Source organism: Ascaphus truei, chromosome 23 (genome assembly GCF_040206685.1).
Source record: "Ascaphus truei isolate aAscTru1 chromosome 23, aAscTru1.hap1, whole genome shotgun sequence".
In the NCBI taxonomy this organism is placed as follows: domain Eukaryota; kingdom Metazoa; phylum Chordata; class Amphibia; order Anura; family Ascaphidae; genus Ascaphus; species Ascaphus truei.
The window spans coordinates 1,868,905-1,885,845 of record NC_134505.1 but is presented as its reverse complement, the minus strand read 5'-3'; the positions used below and the strand labels follow the sequence as shown (position 1 = coordinate 1,885,845).

At 53.8% G+C, this 16,941-nt stretch overlaps 1 protein-coding gene across 4 annotated transcripts in view; it reads right to left on the bottom strand.

Annotated features, from left to right (window-relative positions):
* Positions 1-1,463: 1,463 nt before the first annotated feature.
* The window catches only part of PLEKHH3 (pleckstrin homology, MyTH4 and FERM domain containing H3), a 57,609-nt gene continuing 42,131 nt past the window's right edge, over positions 1,464-16,941 (bottom strand). For 3 of the 4 annotated variants that reach the window (XM_075580188.1, XM_075580190.1, XM_075580187.1), the window contains exons 4-13: positions 16,220-16,414; positions 14,550-14,707; positions 13,444-13,567; positions 9,135-9,432; positions 7,937-8,144; positions 6,625-6,761; positions 5,431-5,551; positions 4,461-4,925; positions 3,814-4,005; positions 1,464-1,979 (exon numbers count right to left, since the gene is read on the bottom strand). In XM_075580188.1, the coding sequence (XP_075436303.1) occupies positions 1,848-1,979; positions 3,814-4,005; positions 4,461-4,925; positions 5,431-5,551; positions 6,625-6,761; positions 7,937-8,144; positions 9,135-9,432; positions 13,444-13,567; positions 14,550-14,707; positions 16,220-16,414 (2,030 nt within the window). In that variant the 3' untranslated portion in view covers positions 1,464-1,847. The remainder of the gene's footprint in view (positions 1,980-3,813; positions 4,006-4,460; positions 4,926-5,430; positions 5,552-6,624; positions 6,762-7,936; positions 8,145-9,134; positions 9,433-13,443; positions 13,568-14,549; positions 14,708-16,219; positions 16,415-16,941) is intronic. The other variant, XM_075580189.1, reaches the window with a different exon arrangement.

Sequence of the window (16,941 nt, the reverse complement as noted above, 5' to 3'; positions counted from 1 at the left end):
GTGAATGCGACTTTTCACCGTTTGTGAAGCTGATTTTGCAGAAGCAAGCGATAACCCTGTTGAGACTCGCACGGTCTCCGTGACATACTCTTCCGGGCTGTCTCTCACGGGACAGGAGGCGCGGTGACTGTCCTACCCCTCCCCCCCCCATTTACATCAGAACTCTGCCCACTGAACTAGAACCCCCTTCACTCGCACAGGACATTTGGCGTTCGCGGCAGACAGACACTCCGCCGCCTCCGACTCGCCACTGGTATCCCTAGTAGTGTGTGTGTGTGTGTGTGTGTGTGTCAAGTGCATGTGTCATAAAGATACAATACATAGAAATACTCTGCCCGTTCTGCTCCCCAGCACCGGGTCTCATGAAGTCCCAACGTTGGTCTGATGAAGGTCTCAGTGGGATCGACACGTTAGTGGTTACTGTATGGCCCATACAAATGGTTTGATAATACGCTGCGGTGTCTTCATCGAACCTGCTGCTAGGTGAAGTGTGTGTGTTCCATCAAATAATGTCATTTCCCCAGAATCCCTTGCTGCAGTGGAAGCACTGCATGCTGGGTGATAATGGTGAAAAACAGGGTTGCAGACCTGTCTAAGACATGTGAATGTGCTCACAAGTGATCTTATTATTTGCTATATCCTATACGGTGGAGGTTTCTTGTTGCCTTTTTCACCCACCCTAACTTAGTGTGTGTTTGTGTTACACATTATTACTATATGTTCATTGAAGAGCCTATTTTAGCAGCTGTTCCCTCCCTCTGGTCTCCGCTGCTCCTAATGTAGGTTGTTAGAAACACAACACTCTTGTTTCTTAGGACAGTAACCGAGCGGGGTCTCGGAGCATAACACGGTTACATTTGGTTTCCAGGTTTTGTTACAAAAATGTTTTCCAGGAAGCTAGTTTGACACAGAGGACACTTACTGTGTATATATCAATACATTGATACTGTATATCTATTTGTGTGTACAAATACACTTCTGTATATGCATAAACATGTATTGTGACACTATGGAAAGATGTTTCACTCGACGAGAGGAAACAGAATTAATGGGTTTGAAAGTAAGTGTCTGTGACATCACAAGGGGGAAGTAATTAAAATGGAGGTAGGCCAGACATATGGCAAGAAATAGCCATCTTTGGAAGGACATGGGACTCCGCGAGAGAAGAAATCACGACGGCGACCATCAACGGAGGCTCGGCAAATACGGGACAATTAGGGGCTCTTTCAGGGGCAACAGGAAAAGTGGGACGATCCCATATACACAGGCTGTCTGGCAACCGTTATCACCCTCCCCTATGCAATATGAGCGGATTTCCCCCCTTCTCGTGCTCCTGGCTGAACAAGAGAGGTGACATCCAGCTTATTAAAAAGGCGGAACGCGTTGTGACGGTGAAACACACAAGTTACAATAATGGGGTATTGTGAAGGATAACTGAATGATCTTGACATACATTACAGTGGTTAACAGAAGAGTATCCGGCGTACTTTTATTCCAAAGGCCGAACTAATCCGATCGGACAAAACGATGCAACATGACTGGAAAACGTGTCCCTGCTGAAACCCCAACTAAAAGCATTAGGGCCGCGGGCAGAAACACAAGAAGGTTTTGGTTTTTAGGAACAAAGCTTTGTGTTACGCCTGCGTCCGTCTCCTCGCTCCGGAACTGAAGTCTGTAATGTCTCCTAAAAGTTGCGGATTATTTACTGGGACGGGTTTCAAAACAACTCTGCCTTCTCCCGCGCGGTATCTGCCCCTCCCCCCTCCCCCCCCCCCCCAAATGTCTGGTCAAGGACCGGCACGGCTGCCCCGGCATGGTGGTTCGAAAGCGCCGCGGTGCTGCCCAGCTCATACCGGCTCGCACGGTAGTTCAGAGTCGGCTGGATCTTCGGAACCAGAGCTGTTGTCCGTGCTGGGCGGGCAGGGACCGTCGCTGACGCAGGTGAGGTACGTGTTGATGAGCTGGGTGATCTCGTCCACCTGCAAGAGACGACAATACAGGGATGTAAGGGGGCAGCTCCTCTGATGGGACCGTAGTCTGCGTGGAAAATGGAGCGGTGCCGACTGGTGGGGTGAAGCAACAACAGAAGCAGAGGTTGCCGTGTGGACACTACTCCAGGCTTTGGGCCTTGTTGAAGAAAAATAACAATACAATCAAGAAGGGGGCGTAATATTAAACTCACTTTCAGGACATGTCAGTAAGGGGTCAGCCTCTCCTAGGGTCAAAGGATACTAATGGCAGTGACATGGTTAAGGGGTCAGCCTCTCCTAGGGTCAAAGGGTACTAATGGCAGTGACATGGTTAAGGGGTCAGTCCCTCCTAGGGGCAAAGTGTACTAATGGCAGTGACATGGTTAAGGGGTCAGTCTCTCCTAGGGTTCAATGTGTACTAATGGCAGTGACATGGTTAAGGGATCAGTCTCTCCTAGGGGCAAAGTGTACTAATGGCAGTGACATGGTTAAGGGATCAGTCTCTCCTAGGAGCAAAGTGTACTAATGGCAGTGACATGGTTAAGGGGTCAGTCCCTCCTAGGGGCAAAGTGTACTAATGGCAGTGACATGGTTAAGGGATCAGTCTCTCCTAGGGGCAAAGTGTACTAATGGCAGTGACATGGTTAAGGGATCAGGCTCTCCTAGGAGCAAAGTGTACTAATGGCAGTGACATGGTTAAGGGATCAGTCTCTCCTAGGAGCAAAGTGTACTAATGGCAGTGACATGGTTAAGGGATCAGTCTCTCCTAGGGGCAAAGTGTACTAATGGCAGTGACATGGTTAAGGGATCAGTCTCTCCTAGGGGCAAAGTGTACTAATGGCAGTGACATGGTTAAGGGGTCAGTCTCTCCTAGGGGCAAAGTGTACTAATGGCAGTGACATGGTTAAGGGATCAGGCTCTCCTAGGAGCAAAGTGTACTAATGGCAGTGACATGGTTAAGGGATCAGTCTCTCCTAGGAGCAAAGTGTACTAATGGCAGTGACATGGTTAAGGGGTCAGTCCCTCCTAGGGGCAAAGTGTACTAATGGAAGTGACATGTTTAAGGGGTCAGGCTCTCCTAGGGGCAAAGTGTACTAATGGCAGTGACATGGTTATGGGGTCAGTCTCTCCTAGGGGCAAAGTGTACTAATGGCAGTGACATGGTTAAGAGGTCAGTCCCTCCTAGGGGCAAAGTGTACTAATGGCAGTGACATGGTTAAGGGGTCAGTCTCTCCTAGGGGCAAAGTGTACTAATGGCAGTGACATGGTTAAGGGGTCAGTCCCTCCTAGGGGCAAAGTGTACTAATGGCAGTGACATGGTTAAGGGGTCAGTCTCTCCTAGGGGCAAAGTGTACTAATGGCAGTGACATGGTTAAGGGGTCAGTCTCTCCTAGGGGCAAAGTGTACTAATGGCAGTGACAGGGTTAAGGGGTCTCATGTGGGTGATTGATGCCTTTTGTACTCAAATCTAAAACCCAATAAGGATGTTCATATCATTTCTAAAGTGACTTTGTAAACACGATGAGCGGAGACGTGGGAGGGGGTGACTTCCTCCGGCCGCTGCCTTGTGTCTGATGTCACTGTGTGTTTAACTAGAGCTCACACAGGCAAACCCCACTCTCCTTATTGCTGTCTCTCTGATAAGGACAGAGGGGGGGAGAAGGGGAAAGAAAACACCTGACTGACAAACCCCCAGTCAGAGGTCCCTAAAAAAATGCAACTTACAATTAATTTCCAGAGAAACCAAAGTGGCCACATCTTTCAGTTAGTTTTAGGTGTTTTTTCCCCCCAAACCATGGGCCTTCTGAAAGGGGTTAAGAGGGAAGCCGCCTGTAGACCTCACCTTAGTGGTCTCAAAGAGCATGTCCTTTTCCCCCACGGAGACTTTGAAGGTGGTGCTGTCGGAGACCCCGAAGGAGGAGATCTGGCTGTAGAAGACACTCTCGAAGGCCTCCAGGTCCCCCTGCTTGTACAGCGCCAGGGAGGAGGCGCTGACCCCCAACCACAGCCGCTGCGAGAAGTTCCCGGACGAATTCTGCACCAGAGACAAAAAAAAAGGGGGGAGGGGAGATCGAGCAGTGAGTGACCGTCCCGCAACTTCCCTGGGACATCGGCTCCCTCAGAAAAGAGGGTTATCCCCCTCGTGGTGACAGTCTGCCAACGGGGACGCCCACCCATTGGACATCACGGAGTCTGGCACCTCCCAGGGGTTTCCCGTGACTTTCTAGAGCTGGAAGACTCACGGGCGGACAAGCAAACGTCCCCGGCCTACCGTGACGTTAGACTGACGTCCTCCGGCACTCGATGAGTTGAATACCCTCCCCCCCCGGGAAACCTATGTGAGTCCAGCGCATATAATGTTAGTATCTCACCCCCTGAGTGTGTCCTGCCCTGATTGTAATGTCGTTTCTGAGGTCACCACAGAAAGATCACACAAAGGGGGAGCAGCCTGAGGAAATCACGGTCGATTTGTGACACGGCCCAACTTACCATGTAAAAGTCGATGTCAAACAAGGTGGATCCGTAACCCGACCATTCCTTGACAGTGGCCAAGTAGGAAGTCATGACCTCCTGCGTCCCCATGCCGTGCAAGACTTTCCACTTGTCCACAATGGCCGACATCATGTTGGCGCCTTCTTCCTTCACTCGCCCCCGGAACTTCTGGTTCTCCTCCGCCTTCTGCTTCACCAGCGAGTTGTTCCACAGTCCGTTGGGCAGAGCCCCCGAGAGCAGGCCCTTGTGGAAGTTGGGGCAGGAGGTCCGGGAGGCCACGGGGGGCTTGCTGGAGGCCAGCACCCGGGAGTGGAGGAAGTAGATGGGGAACAGTTCCTCGAGCCGGGGGAAGGGAGCGTGGGGGGAGAAGTCGCCGTTTAGGAACTGGAGCCGGAGGGCGGCCAGTGACTGCAGCGTGTCCTCGGAGGTGGGTACGTAACCTCGGATCACCGTCTCGTGTGCCTTTGATAAACAAATGTTAATTAAAGCAGCGATTCCCCACAATATGTCTACTTAAATAAAACTCAAGATCCCTAGATCTGAAATGGGGTAACCCCAGTACCTCACCACTTCGGGAAATATATGTAACTTTTACCAGTATGTATACAGTATACACGTCAACCACCTCAGTGGAACACCTCTTCACACCTTCTGAATGAGACATCTCAGTAGCCTGGCCTAATAACTACGCCTCTCCACACCTCCACAGAGACATCCAAGGCCAGAAACTGCCACCCATTTACTGCCCTTACTTCTTCCCCTACTGTCTCTGTAAGTCTGGCCTTGATGGTGGGAACGTGGTGGGAGAAGTTGTCATGAGTCTAGGCTACTGAGATCAGAAGTTGTGTGTTTTGGTTTGAAGGTGGGGATAGAAGGTGCTGGGGTGCCTAGTAAGGGAGATCCATGGGTTGGGGGGGGAGCAGTAGAGGTAAAAGGGAGGACCCCAGAAGGAACCTTCCTCCAGTACCTGCTCGAAGAGAAGGGAGAACTCCAGGCTGTCTTTGGGTACATCCTCCGTGTCCAGGAAGCAGTAGACCTTAAAGCAGAGTCTCCATCGTGACTCGAACCCTTTCTCTTTGCATGAAAGGCTAGGGGAAGGAATTACTGTGTTAAACGAGCAGGATGTGAACAGAAGCCAACTCGTCTAACCCTTATTTTCCGCGGGTGTCCAATGCTCGATAATGTAATGGACGCCAAATGGTTTGACCGTATGGATTTCCACCTTTTGTGTAGAAGGACTAAGCCAGGGGTGGCCAACTCCAGTCCCTCAGGATTTCCCTGCTTCAGCACAGGTGGCTCAATTCAGGTGCTGAAGCAGGGGTATCCTGCACACCTGATCTGTTGGTGGCCCTTGTCGACTGGAGTTGGCCACTCCTGGAGTAAGCTGTAGGCGGGTAAGAGACACGGGGGCTGGGATGTTAAAATGGTTCATTACCCAACAAACTGATCGTCTCAGTTCATCCAGACACACATATCTACTAAGCAGCGCTATGCTACAAAACGCTTCGCTACGCCACAAGGCATCTTAAGGCCTGTGCAAGAGAAGGGTTCTTCCAGCGTTGGAGGGTGCCACGGAATAACCCTGCTTGCCCCCCCCCCCCCAGTGCCCGAAGGCGAGTCTGATGTCAGCGGTAGAATGATGACGTCACAGGACAGACCCTGTGATCTCACATTCACCAAGTCTAAACCTTTTGCCCACCCCGACACGGCGCCCACTCTTCCCACCCACGCATGACGGAGGCGCTCTTGTGATTGCATGAACATGGTACCAGTCTTCCTGGAAAGCCAACTCTCCCCCCGCCCTATATATCCCCCCGGATCAGTCTGCCACATGGAAGGCCCAGGTGGGTGCTAAACCTTAGCACGCCTCGGCTCCCAAGTAAAGGCGCGTTAAAGCTTGGCACCCTCGGGTGGATCTGGGCCTCAGCAAGAAGACAGGTAGAGGGAGTGACCCTTGCATTGACACGGTGTGGGCGAGGAAGCCTGGGGCGATCGCTGATGTATCTGTCCGAGTGAGTCAGATAGAAACCGCGCTCCAGTTTAAATTCCCCAACTCCCCCCCCCCCCCCCTTCCGTATTAACAGGCGACTATGAGCAGGTCGCCCGTCTCGCTCCTTCTGCCTCCAAAACCCTACGAGTCAAAAAAAAAAAAGGCATTTACTTTTCAAACCTGGTGAGGGTGTCGGCCACGAGGGTGGCTGTGCCGAGCGCCTGCTCGTAGTGGCGGTTCTGCTCGTAGAGGGCGAAGACGTTTCGGCTTTGTCCCAGGTCAAGTTTTTCAATCAACTCCTGGACCAGCTAGGGGGGGGGGGGGGGAGAGGGGTAAAATGTGATCAGCTTCGGATTGGATCATTGGGGTAACCCTGGTGGAGCCCGCCCAAGGTTCACACTGGCTTGGCCTCCTGGCGCGACTACAGGTGAATTCTGGGTAGTGGCCCCTCGGTGGGCGTCACCTCCTATCCACTTCATTACATTGCTGCTCTCGGGAGTCCGTGTTAAGGAGTGGATGGAAGCTAAAAAGTCAGGCGCATTAGCCTGTCGCTACCCAGAATCCTCGCCTGCAGCTGAACCACTCTTGGTTTTTTGGGGACCTGTGGAGGAAATGTTAACGCACTCGCGGGTTCTCCATCTCTGAAAGTAATTACCCAGGTGTACAGACAAGGGGTCAGCTCCTCCACCAACCCCCCCCCCCCCCAGACGGGACCCCTTAAACACGTCAATTCAAGCGACACGTGAAAAAGGGGTCATCATCTGGGTGATTGATGCCTTTTTTTGGGGGGGGGGGGATCTATTATTAATAAATAATATTATTATTAAATATATGATTAGATTTAAATAATTAAAGCGAGACGGGGGAGGCTGCTTCCTTTAGTGTGATGATGTCACTGTGTGTGATGATGTCACGGTGGGTGATGATGTCACGGTGTGATCAGCAAGCGCTCACACAGCCAGAGTCCCCTCTCCCCACATCTTTCTAAGCTCTCTAATAAGGACGGTGGGGGGGGGGGAGGGGGTTAAGGGCACAGAAGACCCTCCGTTAGACTAACACTTCCCCATTCAGAGGCCACTAACGGACCCACCTGGCCGGCTGTGTGGGATGGCACCTTTGAAGTGAATGGGTTTTAAGGAGCCCTGAGGCGTAGCATCATTTGGTTGATCCACACTGCCAATGGGCCACTTTGGCCTTCAATGGGGTTGTCCATTGACGCACAGACACAGATGTAATACTTAATATATCATGTTTCTTCTGCGACGCAAATGGCGCCCAAGCACCGGGCGCAGAATTGTGCAAGCACTACCCCTGCCCCGCAGAGCTTACGATCGAATCCCCAGGGAGATGACAAAGTGACTTGCCCAACGTCAACAAGAAGAGCCACCACCAAGCCACCACGTGCTACCCCCAGCACGCCCGCCCGCCCGGCGGTCCCGTCCCCCCGTCACGCCCGCCCGGCGGTCCCGTCCCCCCGTCTCACCTCTCCGGCCGTAGTGTGGGAAGTGATGGGCACCTTGCAGGTCCCCGCCCCGGGGTAGCAGACGGTGCACGCCAGCGCCTGCCGGTGAATCAGCACGGCGATCTCCTCGCAGGACGGGACGAAGTCCCGCTGCTTGGTCTTCTCCAGCGAGTCCAGGACGAAGGCCGAGTACCGCTCCATCTCCGTGTCCGGAGACCGATCCCGCGTCCTGCAAAAAAAAGGGTGGCAGTTAAGGCCTTGGTCCAGATAGTGCCGATCGGGATACTATTACACAAACTCCTTTTATTATTTTTTTTTTTTTTAGTAATGGAGTGGCACTGCCGCAGCGTGAAGACAATCCCCCCTCCCTCCGTGCACCTTAGGAGATACAGACCCAGAAGGCAGAGAGGTGGCGCACGGTGTCCCAAATGCCCCCTCCCCCCGTGCACCTTGGGAGATACAGACCCAGAAGGCAGAGAGGTGGCGCACGGTGTCCCAAATGCCCCCTCCCCCCCCCCCCCCGTGCACCTTAGGAGATACAGACCCAGAAGACAGAGAGGTGGCTCACGATGTCCCAAATGCCCCCTCCCCCCCCACGTGCACCTTAGGAGATACAGACCCAGAAGACAGAGAGGTGGCTCACGATGTCCCAAATGCCCCTCCCCCATGCACCTTAGGAGTTACAGACCCAGAAGGCAGAGGTGACTTACAGTGTCCCAAATGCCCCTCCCCCCGTGCACCTTAGGAGATACAGACCCGGAAGGCAGAGAGGTGACTTACGGGGTCCCAAATGCCCCTCCCCCGTGCACCTTAGGAGATACAGACCCAGAAGACAGAGAGGTGGCTTACGGGGTCCCAAATGCCCCCTCCCCCCCCACGTGCACCTTAGGAGATACAGACCCAGAAGACAGAGAGGTGGCTCACGATGTCCCAAATGCCCCTCCCCCATGCACCTTAGGAGTTACAGACCCAGAAGGCAGAGGTGACTTACAGTGTCCCAAATGCCCCCTCCCCCCGTGCACCTTAGGAGATACAGACCCGGAAGGCAGAGAGGTGACTTACGGGGTCCCAAATGCCCCTCCCCCGTGCACCTTAGGAGTTACAGACCCAGAAGGCAGAGAGGTGACTTACGGGGTCCCAAATGCCCCTCCCCCGTGCACCTTAGGAGATACAGACCCAGAAGGCAGAGAGGTGACTTACGGGGTCCCCCCCCCCTTACCTCTGTAAGTGAGAGCGCAGGAACCTGGTGACGGCGGGGCCGGGCAGGTAGGTGCAGCTCATGCAGGTGAGCAGCTGCCAGTAGCGGAGGTGAGCCGGGCTGCCGGGCTCGGGGGGGTCGGCGGTCTGCTTGGCCACCTGGCAGTAGACCTCGTCGCGGAGGGGCCGCAGGTCCAGGCAGGTCTGCAGCACCCCTTGGATCAGCGGCACGGGGTCCCGCTCGCTCTCCAGCTGCTGGAGGGAGTTGAAGATCTTGACCGCCTCGTCGCGCAGCGCCGTGTATCCCTTCGTGTTGTGCGCTGAAAGAGTTAATGGGGGGGGGGAGGGGGGGAGGTCAGCGTCAACTGGATGGCAAGCTCTTGGGGCGAGGGGCCGTCAACCATCGTAGAGGCTCAACCCGGTTGGTTTTCAGCGGTGATACTCGGCATCGCTGTTTTCGATACGCTGGAGAAAAGATGAGCTCCGTTCTAATGAATGGGGCTAAACACTTCCCTAGCGTGGGGGAGGGGGACAGATTCACCACTAGGACCATTGAAAGAAGGGAGTGGTCCCAGTGGTCTGACCCCCCGGGAACGGAGCAGGGTTGAATGCCAATATATATATATATATATATACACACACACACACACACACAAAGAAGTATGGAGAGATGCATGCTGGGTATTACCCGAAGTATGGAGAGATGCATGCTGGGTATTACCCGAAGTATGGAGAGATGCATGCGGGGTATTACCCGAAGTATGGAGAGATGCATGCTGGGTATTACCCGAAGTATGGAGAGATGCATGCTGGGTATTACCCATATGGACAGGAAAAGGAATGCGTTGGTTCGAAAACAAAAGTCTGTGACATCATCACACGGGGGAAGAAAAAGGCCAGACATTTCGCAAGAAGGACATTTTGCGTTGGACAAAGATGGTAACGGACTGGATGCCGAGAGAGTGTAAAACCAAGACGACGAACCCCAAAGTCAGATGGGCGGGTGAGATCAGGAAGTGCGTGTATAAATATATTCATGTGCAGGGTGCCGGAGCAAAGAAGGGGTTAACATGCTCCGTGGGCAGCTTTGTGCATCAAAAGCGGGAATACAGAGAGAGAAAGGATCAAGAGACAGAGCCCGGGGATGAGTCATTGTTCCCAGAAAGCCGTGGTGTCTGGGGTCTTCCGACCGAGCATACAATGATTTCCTTATTCCCAAGGGCTGGAAACCCCCAGAGGACACGCCGTGCAGAAGCTGTGTGCGGGCAGTGAGTGGGATATGGTCAATTTAGTGCGTAAGCAGTGATGTGCCCGCCGCTGCATTAAGATACCATCAAAGCTTAGCACGTCGCTTAGACTGTCTCCTCTCTGCCCACTCGTCTCTACTGCTTTCTTAACGCTCTCGCTGCCTTCTACCGCTGGAACCCACGCTCAGCGTACGTTGGTCATCTTCTCAACGTTCCCCACTTGCTTATGCTCCTGGCCAAGGGTCGTGGACCACTCCTCTTCCATCTCCTGCGTTTCCCTAACCTACCGCTTAGGCCCAGTCCTCCATGGCCACCAACGCATCCGGTTTTGAGGCTATCCCTGCTTCGGCACAGGTGACTCAATCAACAGAGCCACTGATGGAGACACCTGTGCTGAAGCAGGGATATCCTGAAAAGCTGACCTGTTGGTGGCCCTTGAGGACTGGCTGTTGACCACGAGCCTGCCTTAGATGGCAGGCTATTCGGGGGGGGGGCAGGGAACCAGTCCTGCATGAAGTTCACCGTCCGCCTTACTCTACCCGAGAGCGTCCCACACCACCGTGTCGAATCATTGACTCTGGTCCTTGAGGACAGCGCCCATCCAAGTTAGGACTACGTGTACCAGACACGCCGACATAATGTGAGATAGGGAAGGGTGACGTAAAATCCTGCCAAGACGCTGCCTCGCCGAAATGTCCCTTCCGGGTTTTTCAGTTTTGCCGGGTGGGGGTTACCAACATGACGCTACACAGAGAGATCCATACACATCCCTCTCCTGGATTCCTACTAAATCCAGTAGGGCTTCCAAAATCCTCCTCCTCTTTGAAGGCTACACACTCCTCTGACCCTCCTGACATCTCCACCATACATGTCTCTTTGAGTTCTGCTAAAGGGTGTCTTCTGTGTTCCTCTGTATCTACAGCCCTCTCCAGCCTAAAACGTTTCTCACTGACTGCCCCAGACCTCGGGAATGCCCTTCCCCTCAAAACCCGGCTGGCCCCCTCTCTCTCCACCTTTAGGTAGCTCTGGTGGCTGATACTATACATCTCACAGGCACTGACCGTGGCCCCTTGCAGGCGCACTTCCCAGAACCCCCTCCTGCTGTCTCTGTACGTTCTCCCCACTTACCACTTAGATTGTAAGCATTTTGTTTCCTATTCCTTTGTAACGTGTATTACAACAGTGTACTCAGCGCTTCACAAAGACAATACAATACAAGGAATTATAATATAATAAGCGCAACAAAGTCAGACAACGGGAAAGGAAATCCCTGCCCCGGAGAGCTTACAATCTAAGCGGTATGTTGGGAGAGTTGCAGAGACAGCAGGTGAGGGAATAAGTGCAGTAGATGGCAGAGCTTGGACACCATGGTTGGTAGGAGTGACTGTGGGTGTGGGACAGTAGATGGCAGGGCTTGGACACCATGGTTGGTAGGAGTGACTGTGGGTGTGGGACAGTAGATGGCAGTGCTTGGACACCATGGTTGGTAGGAGTGACTGTGGGTGTGGGACAGTAGATGGCAGTGCTTGGACACCATGGTAGGTAGGAGAGACTGTGGGTGTGGGACAGTAGATGGCAGAGCTTGGACACCATGGTTGGTAGGAGTGACTGTGGGTGTGGGACAGTAGATGGCAGTGTTTGGACACCATGGTTGGTAGGAGCGACTGTGGGTGTGGGACAGTAGATGGCAGTGCTTGGACACCCCGGTTGGTAGGAGAGACTGTGGGTGTGGGACAGTAGATGGCAGGGCTTGGACACCACGGTTGGTAGGAGAGACTGTGGGTGTGGGACAGTATATGGCAGGGCTTGGACACCACGGTTGGTAGGAGAGACTGTGGGTGTGGGACAGTAGATGGCAGGGCTTGGACACCATGGTTGGTAGGAGTGACTGTGGGTGTTGGAGAGTAGATGGCAGTGCTTGGACACCACGGTTGGTAGGAGACTGTGGGTGTGGGAGAGTAGATGGCAGGGCTTGGACACCATGGTTGGTAGGAGTGACTGTGGGTGTGGGACAGTAGATGGCAGTGCTTGGACACCATGGTTGGTAGGAGTGACTGTGGGTGTGCGACAGTAGATGGCAGTGCTTGGACACCATGGTTGGTAGGAGTGACTGTGGGTGTGGGACAGTAGATGGCAGTGCTTGGACACCATGGTTGGTAGGAGAGACTGTGGGTGTGGGACAGTAGATGGCAGTGCTTGGACACCATGGTTGGTAGGAGTGACTGTGGGTATGGGACAATAGATGGCTGTGCTTGGATACCATGGTTGGTAGGAGAGACTGTGGGTGTGGGACAGTAGATGGCAGTGCTTGGACACCATGGTTGGTAGGAGAGACTGTGGGTGTGGGACAGTAGATTGCAGGGCTTGGACACCATGGTTGGTAGGAGTGACTGTGGGTGTGGGACAGTAGATGGCAGTGCTTGGACACCACGGTTGGTAGGAGTGACTGTGGGTGTGGGACAGTAGATGGCAGTGTTTGGACACCATGGTTGGTAGGAGAGACTGTGGGTGCGGGACAGTAGATGGCAGGGCTTGGACACCATGGTTGGTAGGAGTGACTGTGGGTGTGGGACAGTAGATGGCAGGGCTTGGACACCATGGTTGGTAGGAGTGACTGTGGGTGTGGGACAGTAGATGGCAGGGCTTGGGCACCGTGGTTGGTAGGAGAGACTGTGGGTGTGGGACAGTGGCCAGGAGACCAGGCTGTAGGGAGGCTTCATGTAAGAGGTGCGTTTTCAGGTTGGACTTGAAGGTGGGGAGAGAAGGCGCTTGGCGCATACGGAGTGTGGGGGAAGGTTTAAGGCGAGAGAGAGCAGTAGAGGTGAAAGGGGTGGAGAGGGTGGACGGTTATGGGCAGAGCGCAGGAGACGAGAGATCAAAGCCGATATGTAGGGAGGAGCAGAGGAGTGGGGAGCCCGGCACACAGAGACATAGAGAAGCCACGATGGTGTCTCCCACAAAAAGGCTTCACACTGTTATCGCTGCACAGGAGAAAGGTTTTCCAGAGACGCTTGGTGTCCAGTTGGAAATGGCGCTGGCGGGTTTGTGATGAGGGAAAGTGAGTGGGAACGCGTTTCTACGTACTGGCGTGGTCTGCGGTTCCGTAGGAGAAGGGGAGCAGGGGGGCATAGAGAGGACTCTTCGTGTGCCTCAGGATGGGGTTCAGTTTGTAGATTTCGTCCACGGCTTCCAGGTTCAAGCGATTTTCCTGAAAACCCCCCAATAACACACAGGTTAAAAAAACAACGTTTCATTCATGCGGACACAGCAAAGTGATAAACCGCTCCCTATAACACCTATAACTGCTCCCTATATCTCCTCCTATAACCTCTCCCAATAACTCCTATAACCGCTCCCTATAACACCTATAACCGCTCCCTATAACACCTATAACCGCTCCCTATAACACCTATAACCGCTCCCTATAACTCCTCCCCTAACTGCTCCTATAACCTCTCCCTATAACTCCTCCCCTAACTGCTCCTATAACCTCTCCCTATAACTCCACCCCTAACTGCTCCCTATAACTCCTCCCCTAACTGCTCCTATAACCTCTCCCTATAACACCTCCCCTAACTTCTCCTATAACCGCTCCCTATAACTCCTCCCCTAACTGCTCCTATAACCTCTCCCTATAACTCCTCCCCTAACTGCTCCTATAACCTCTCCCTATAACTCCTCCCCTAACTGCTCCTATAACCTCTCCCTATAACTCCTCCCCTAACTGCTCCTATAACCTCTCCCTATAACTCCTCCCCTAACTGCTCCTATAACCTCTCCCTATAACTCCTCCCCTAACTGCTCCTATAACCGCTCCCTATAACTCCTCCCCTAACTGCTCCTATAACCTCTCCCTATAACTCCTCCCCTAACTGCTCCTATAACTCCTCCCCTAACTGCTCCTATAACTCCTCCCCTAACTGCTCCTATAACCTCTCCCTATAACTCCTCCCCTAACTGCTCCTATAACTCCTCCCCTAACTGCTCCTATAACCCCTCCCTATAACTCCTCCCCTAACTGCTCCCTATAACTCCTCCCCCAAATCGCTTGCAGCCGAGCAGTGAGCGTGACCGAGTGTTGAACTCGCCGCTTTCCGCTCAGCGTAACCCCAGCGCGCCTGCACATTCCCCGGCGCCGACCGGCCCCGGCAACGCACAGAATGCCGCGTGCGAGCGTCCCGGGGACTCACTTCGATGTCCTTAATGAGGAGCAGCGTGGGGGTCTCCAGGGGGGCCTTGCTGTCAATCACCTTCTGGATGGCGCAGACCCAGTGCGCGGCTTCGTTCAGGTGCTCGGTGTACAGCCGGTAGCAATGCTTCCTGCCGTACACCGTGACGCTCCAATACCCTGCAGGGGAGAGAGGCTCGGCCTTACTCAGGGGACGTACCGGTGACGGCGAGGGGGTACCCGGGCCAGTAATAAAAGGTATTTGGCCCGGCTGCGTGCCCCTGAGCCCTATGGGGGAATTGTGATTGTCAGCTCTTCAACCCAATCACGGCATGTAACGGCGTTTGTAATAAAGGGGGGTGTGTGTTTTTGCTGTTCCAGGGTAGCCGCCCGGCGGAGAGGTGCCGGGCGTGAGAGGCAGGGGTGATTTTACGGTTAACTGTTGTCAGGGTGTGTTTGGGTAGAAGGGGGCCAGTGTTGCGGGTTACCCCGAAACATGTACTCAGGAATCCCCCCCATTACTCACACACACACACACACACACACCTCTCTCTCTCTCTCCTGTCTGTGTAGCTTGTACACACACACCTCTCTCGCCTGTCTTCTTGTAGCTTGTACACACACACACACACACACACACACACACACACACACACACACACACACACACACACACACACACACACACACACAGACACACACACACACCTGTCTCCTAGTAGCTTCTATACACACACACACACCTCTCTCCTTGTAGCTTGTACACACACACACACACCTCTCTCCTAGTAGCTTCTATACACACACACACCTCTCACCTTGTAGCTTGTACACACACACTTCTCACACACCTGTCTCCTTGTAGCTTGTACACACACACACACACACACACACACCTCTCTCCTTGTAGCTTGTAAATACACACACACACACACTTCTCACACACCTGTCTCCTTGTAGCTTGTACATACACACACACACCTCTCACACACCTGTCTCCTTGTAGCTTGTACACACACACACACACACCTCTCGCCTATCTCCTTGTAGCTTGTACACACACACATACACACACACACCCCTCTCTCTCTCTCTCACACCTGTCTCCTTGTAGCTTGTACACACACCCCTCTCTCTCGCTCTCTCTCTCTCACCCGTCTCCTTGTAGCTTGTACACACACACCCCTCTCTCTCGCTCTCTCTCACCTGTCTCCTTGTAGCTTGTACACACACACAACCCTCTCTCTCGCTCTCTGTCACCTGTCTCCTTGTAGCTTGTACACACACCCCTCTCTCTCTCTCTCTCTCTCTCTCTCTCTCACACCTGTCTCCTTGTAGCTTGTACACACACACCCCTCTCTCTCGCTCTCTCACCTGTCTCCTTGTAGCTTGTACACACACCCCTCTCTCTCGCTCTCTCTCACCCGTCTCCTTGTAGCTTGTACACACACCCCTCTCTCTCGCTCTCTCACCCGTCTCCTTGTAGCTTGTACACACACCCCTCTCTCTCTCTCTCTCTCACCCGTCTCCTTGTAGCTTGTACACACACCCCTCACTCTCGCTCTCTCTCTCACACCCGTCTCCTTGTAGCTTGTACACACACCCCTCTCTCTCGCTCTCTCTCTCTCTCACCTGTCTCCTTGTAGCTTGTACACACACACCCCTCTCTCTCTCTCTCTCTCTCTCTCTCACCCGTCTCCTTGTAGCTCTGCTTGTCCGGCCACATCACCGAGCAGAGGCTGGTGAGCACCAGGCTCCCCGCGCGTTTGCCGCTCTTCTCGTTGCTGCTGTAATAGTCCAGCGAATCCGGCGTCAGCACGAACCAAAACTTTCTGAGGCGCATCCAGGGGGTCCTCACGCCCCCCCTCACCTCCCGCTGCAGCCACCCTGCGACACAACACGGAGACCTCAGTCACGGGTGGGGGGGGGGGGAGGGGGGGTAACCTGACTTCAAAGAGACTGATCAGAGGAGCACAGCATAAGGCAGCTTCTCCGATAAGTCTGTGTGAAGTCTGCCTGTGCCTGTGGAGCAAGTGGGAATAAACAGCGGGAGTTGCTGGATACTCTAGTGCAGGCTTTGGGCCTGTAAAAACAAACAAACCAAAGTGCTCAACCCCCGCTCCCCTGAAACACAAGGTTGGGTTTGAGTGTCAGAGGGTCACTAGGATGGCACAGCCCCCTTCCGGCACACCGCCATCCCGCCGCCGAGTGACCCGCTGACGGGAACGGAAGAGCCCCCCCTTCCCGCTTCTCCAGGCTCCACGGGAGCGCAGACAGGGCGCACGCTCGGAGCCTAGAAAATGAGCAGAAAGACCCCCCCCACGACCCGGGACTTTTCGTGACGGCGACCCCCTGGAACGCCAGGACCCCGCGACGCGGTGGCTACGCCAGGATTGAAGCGCGGGGGGGGGGAT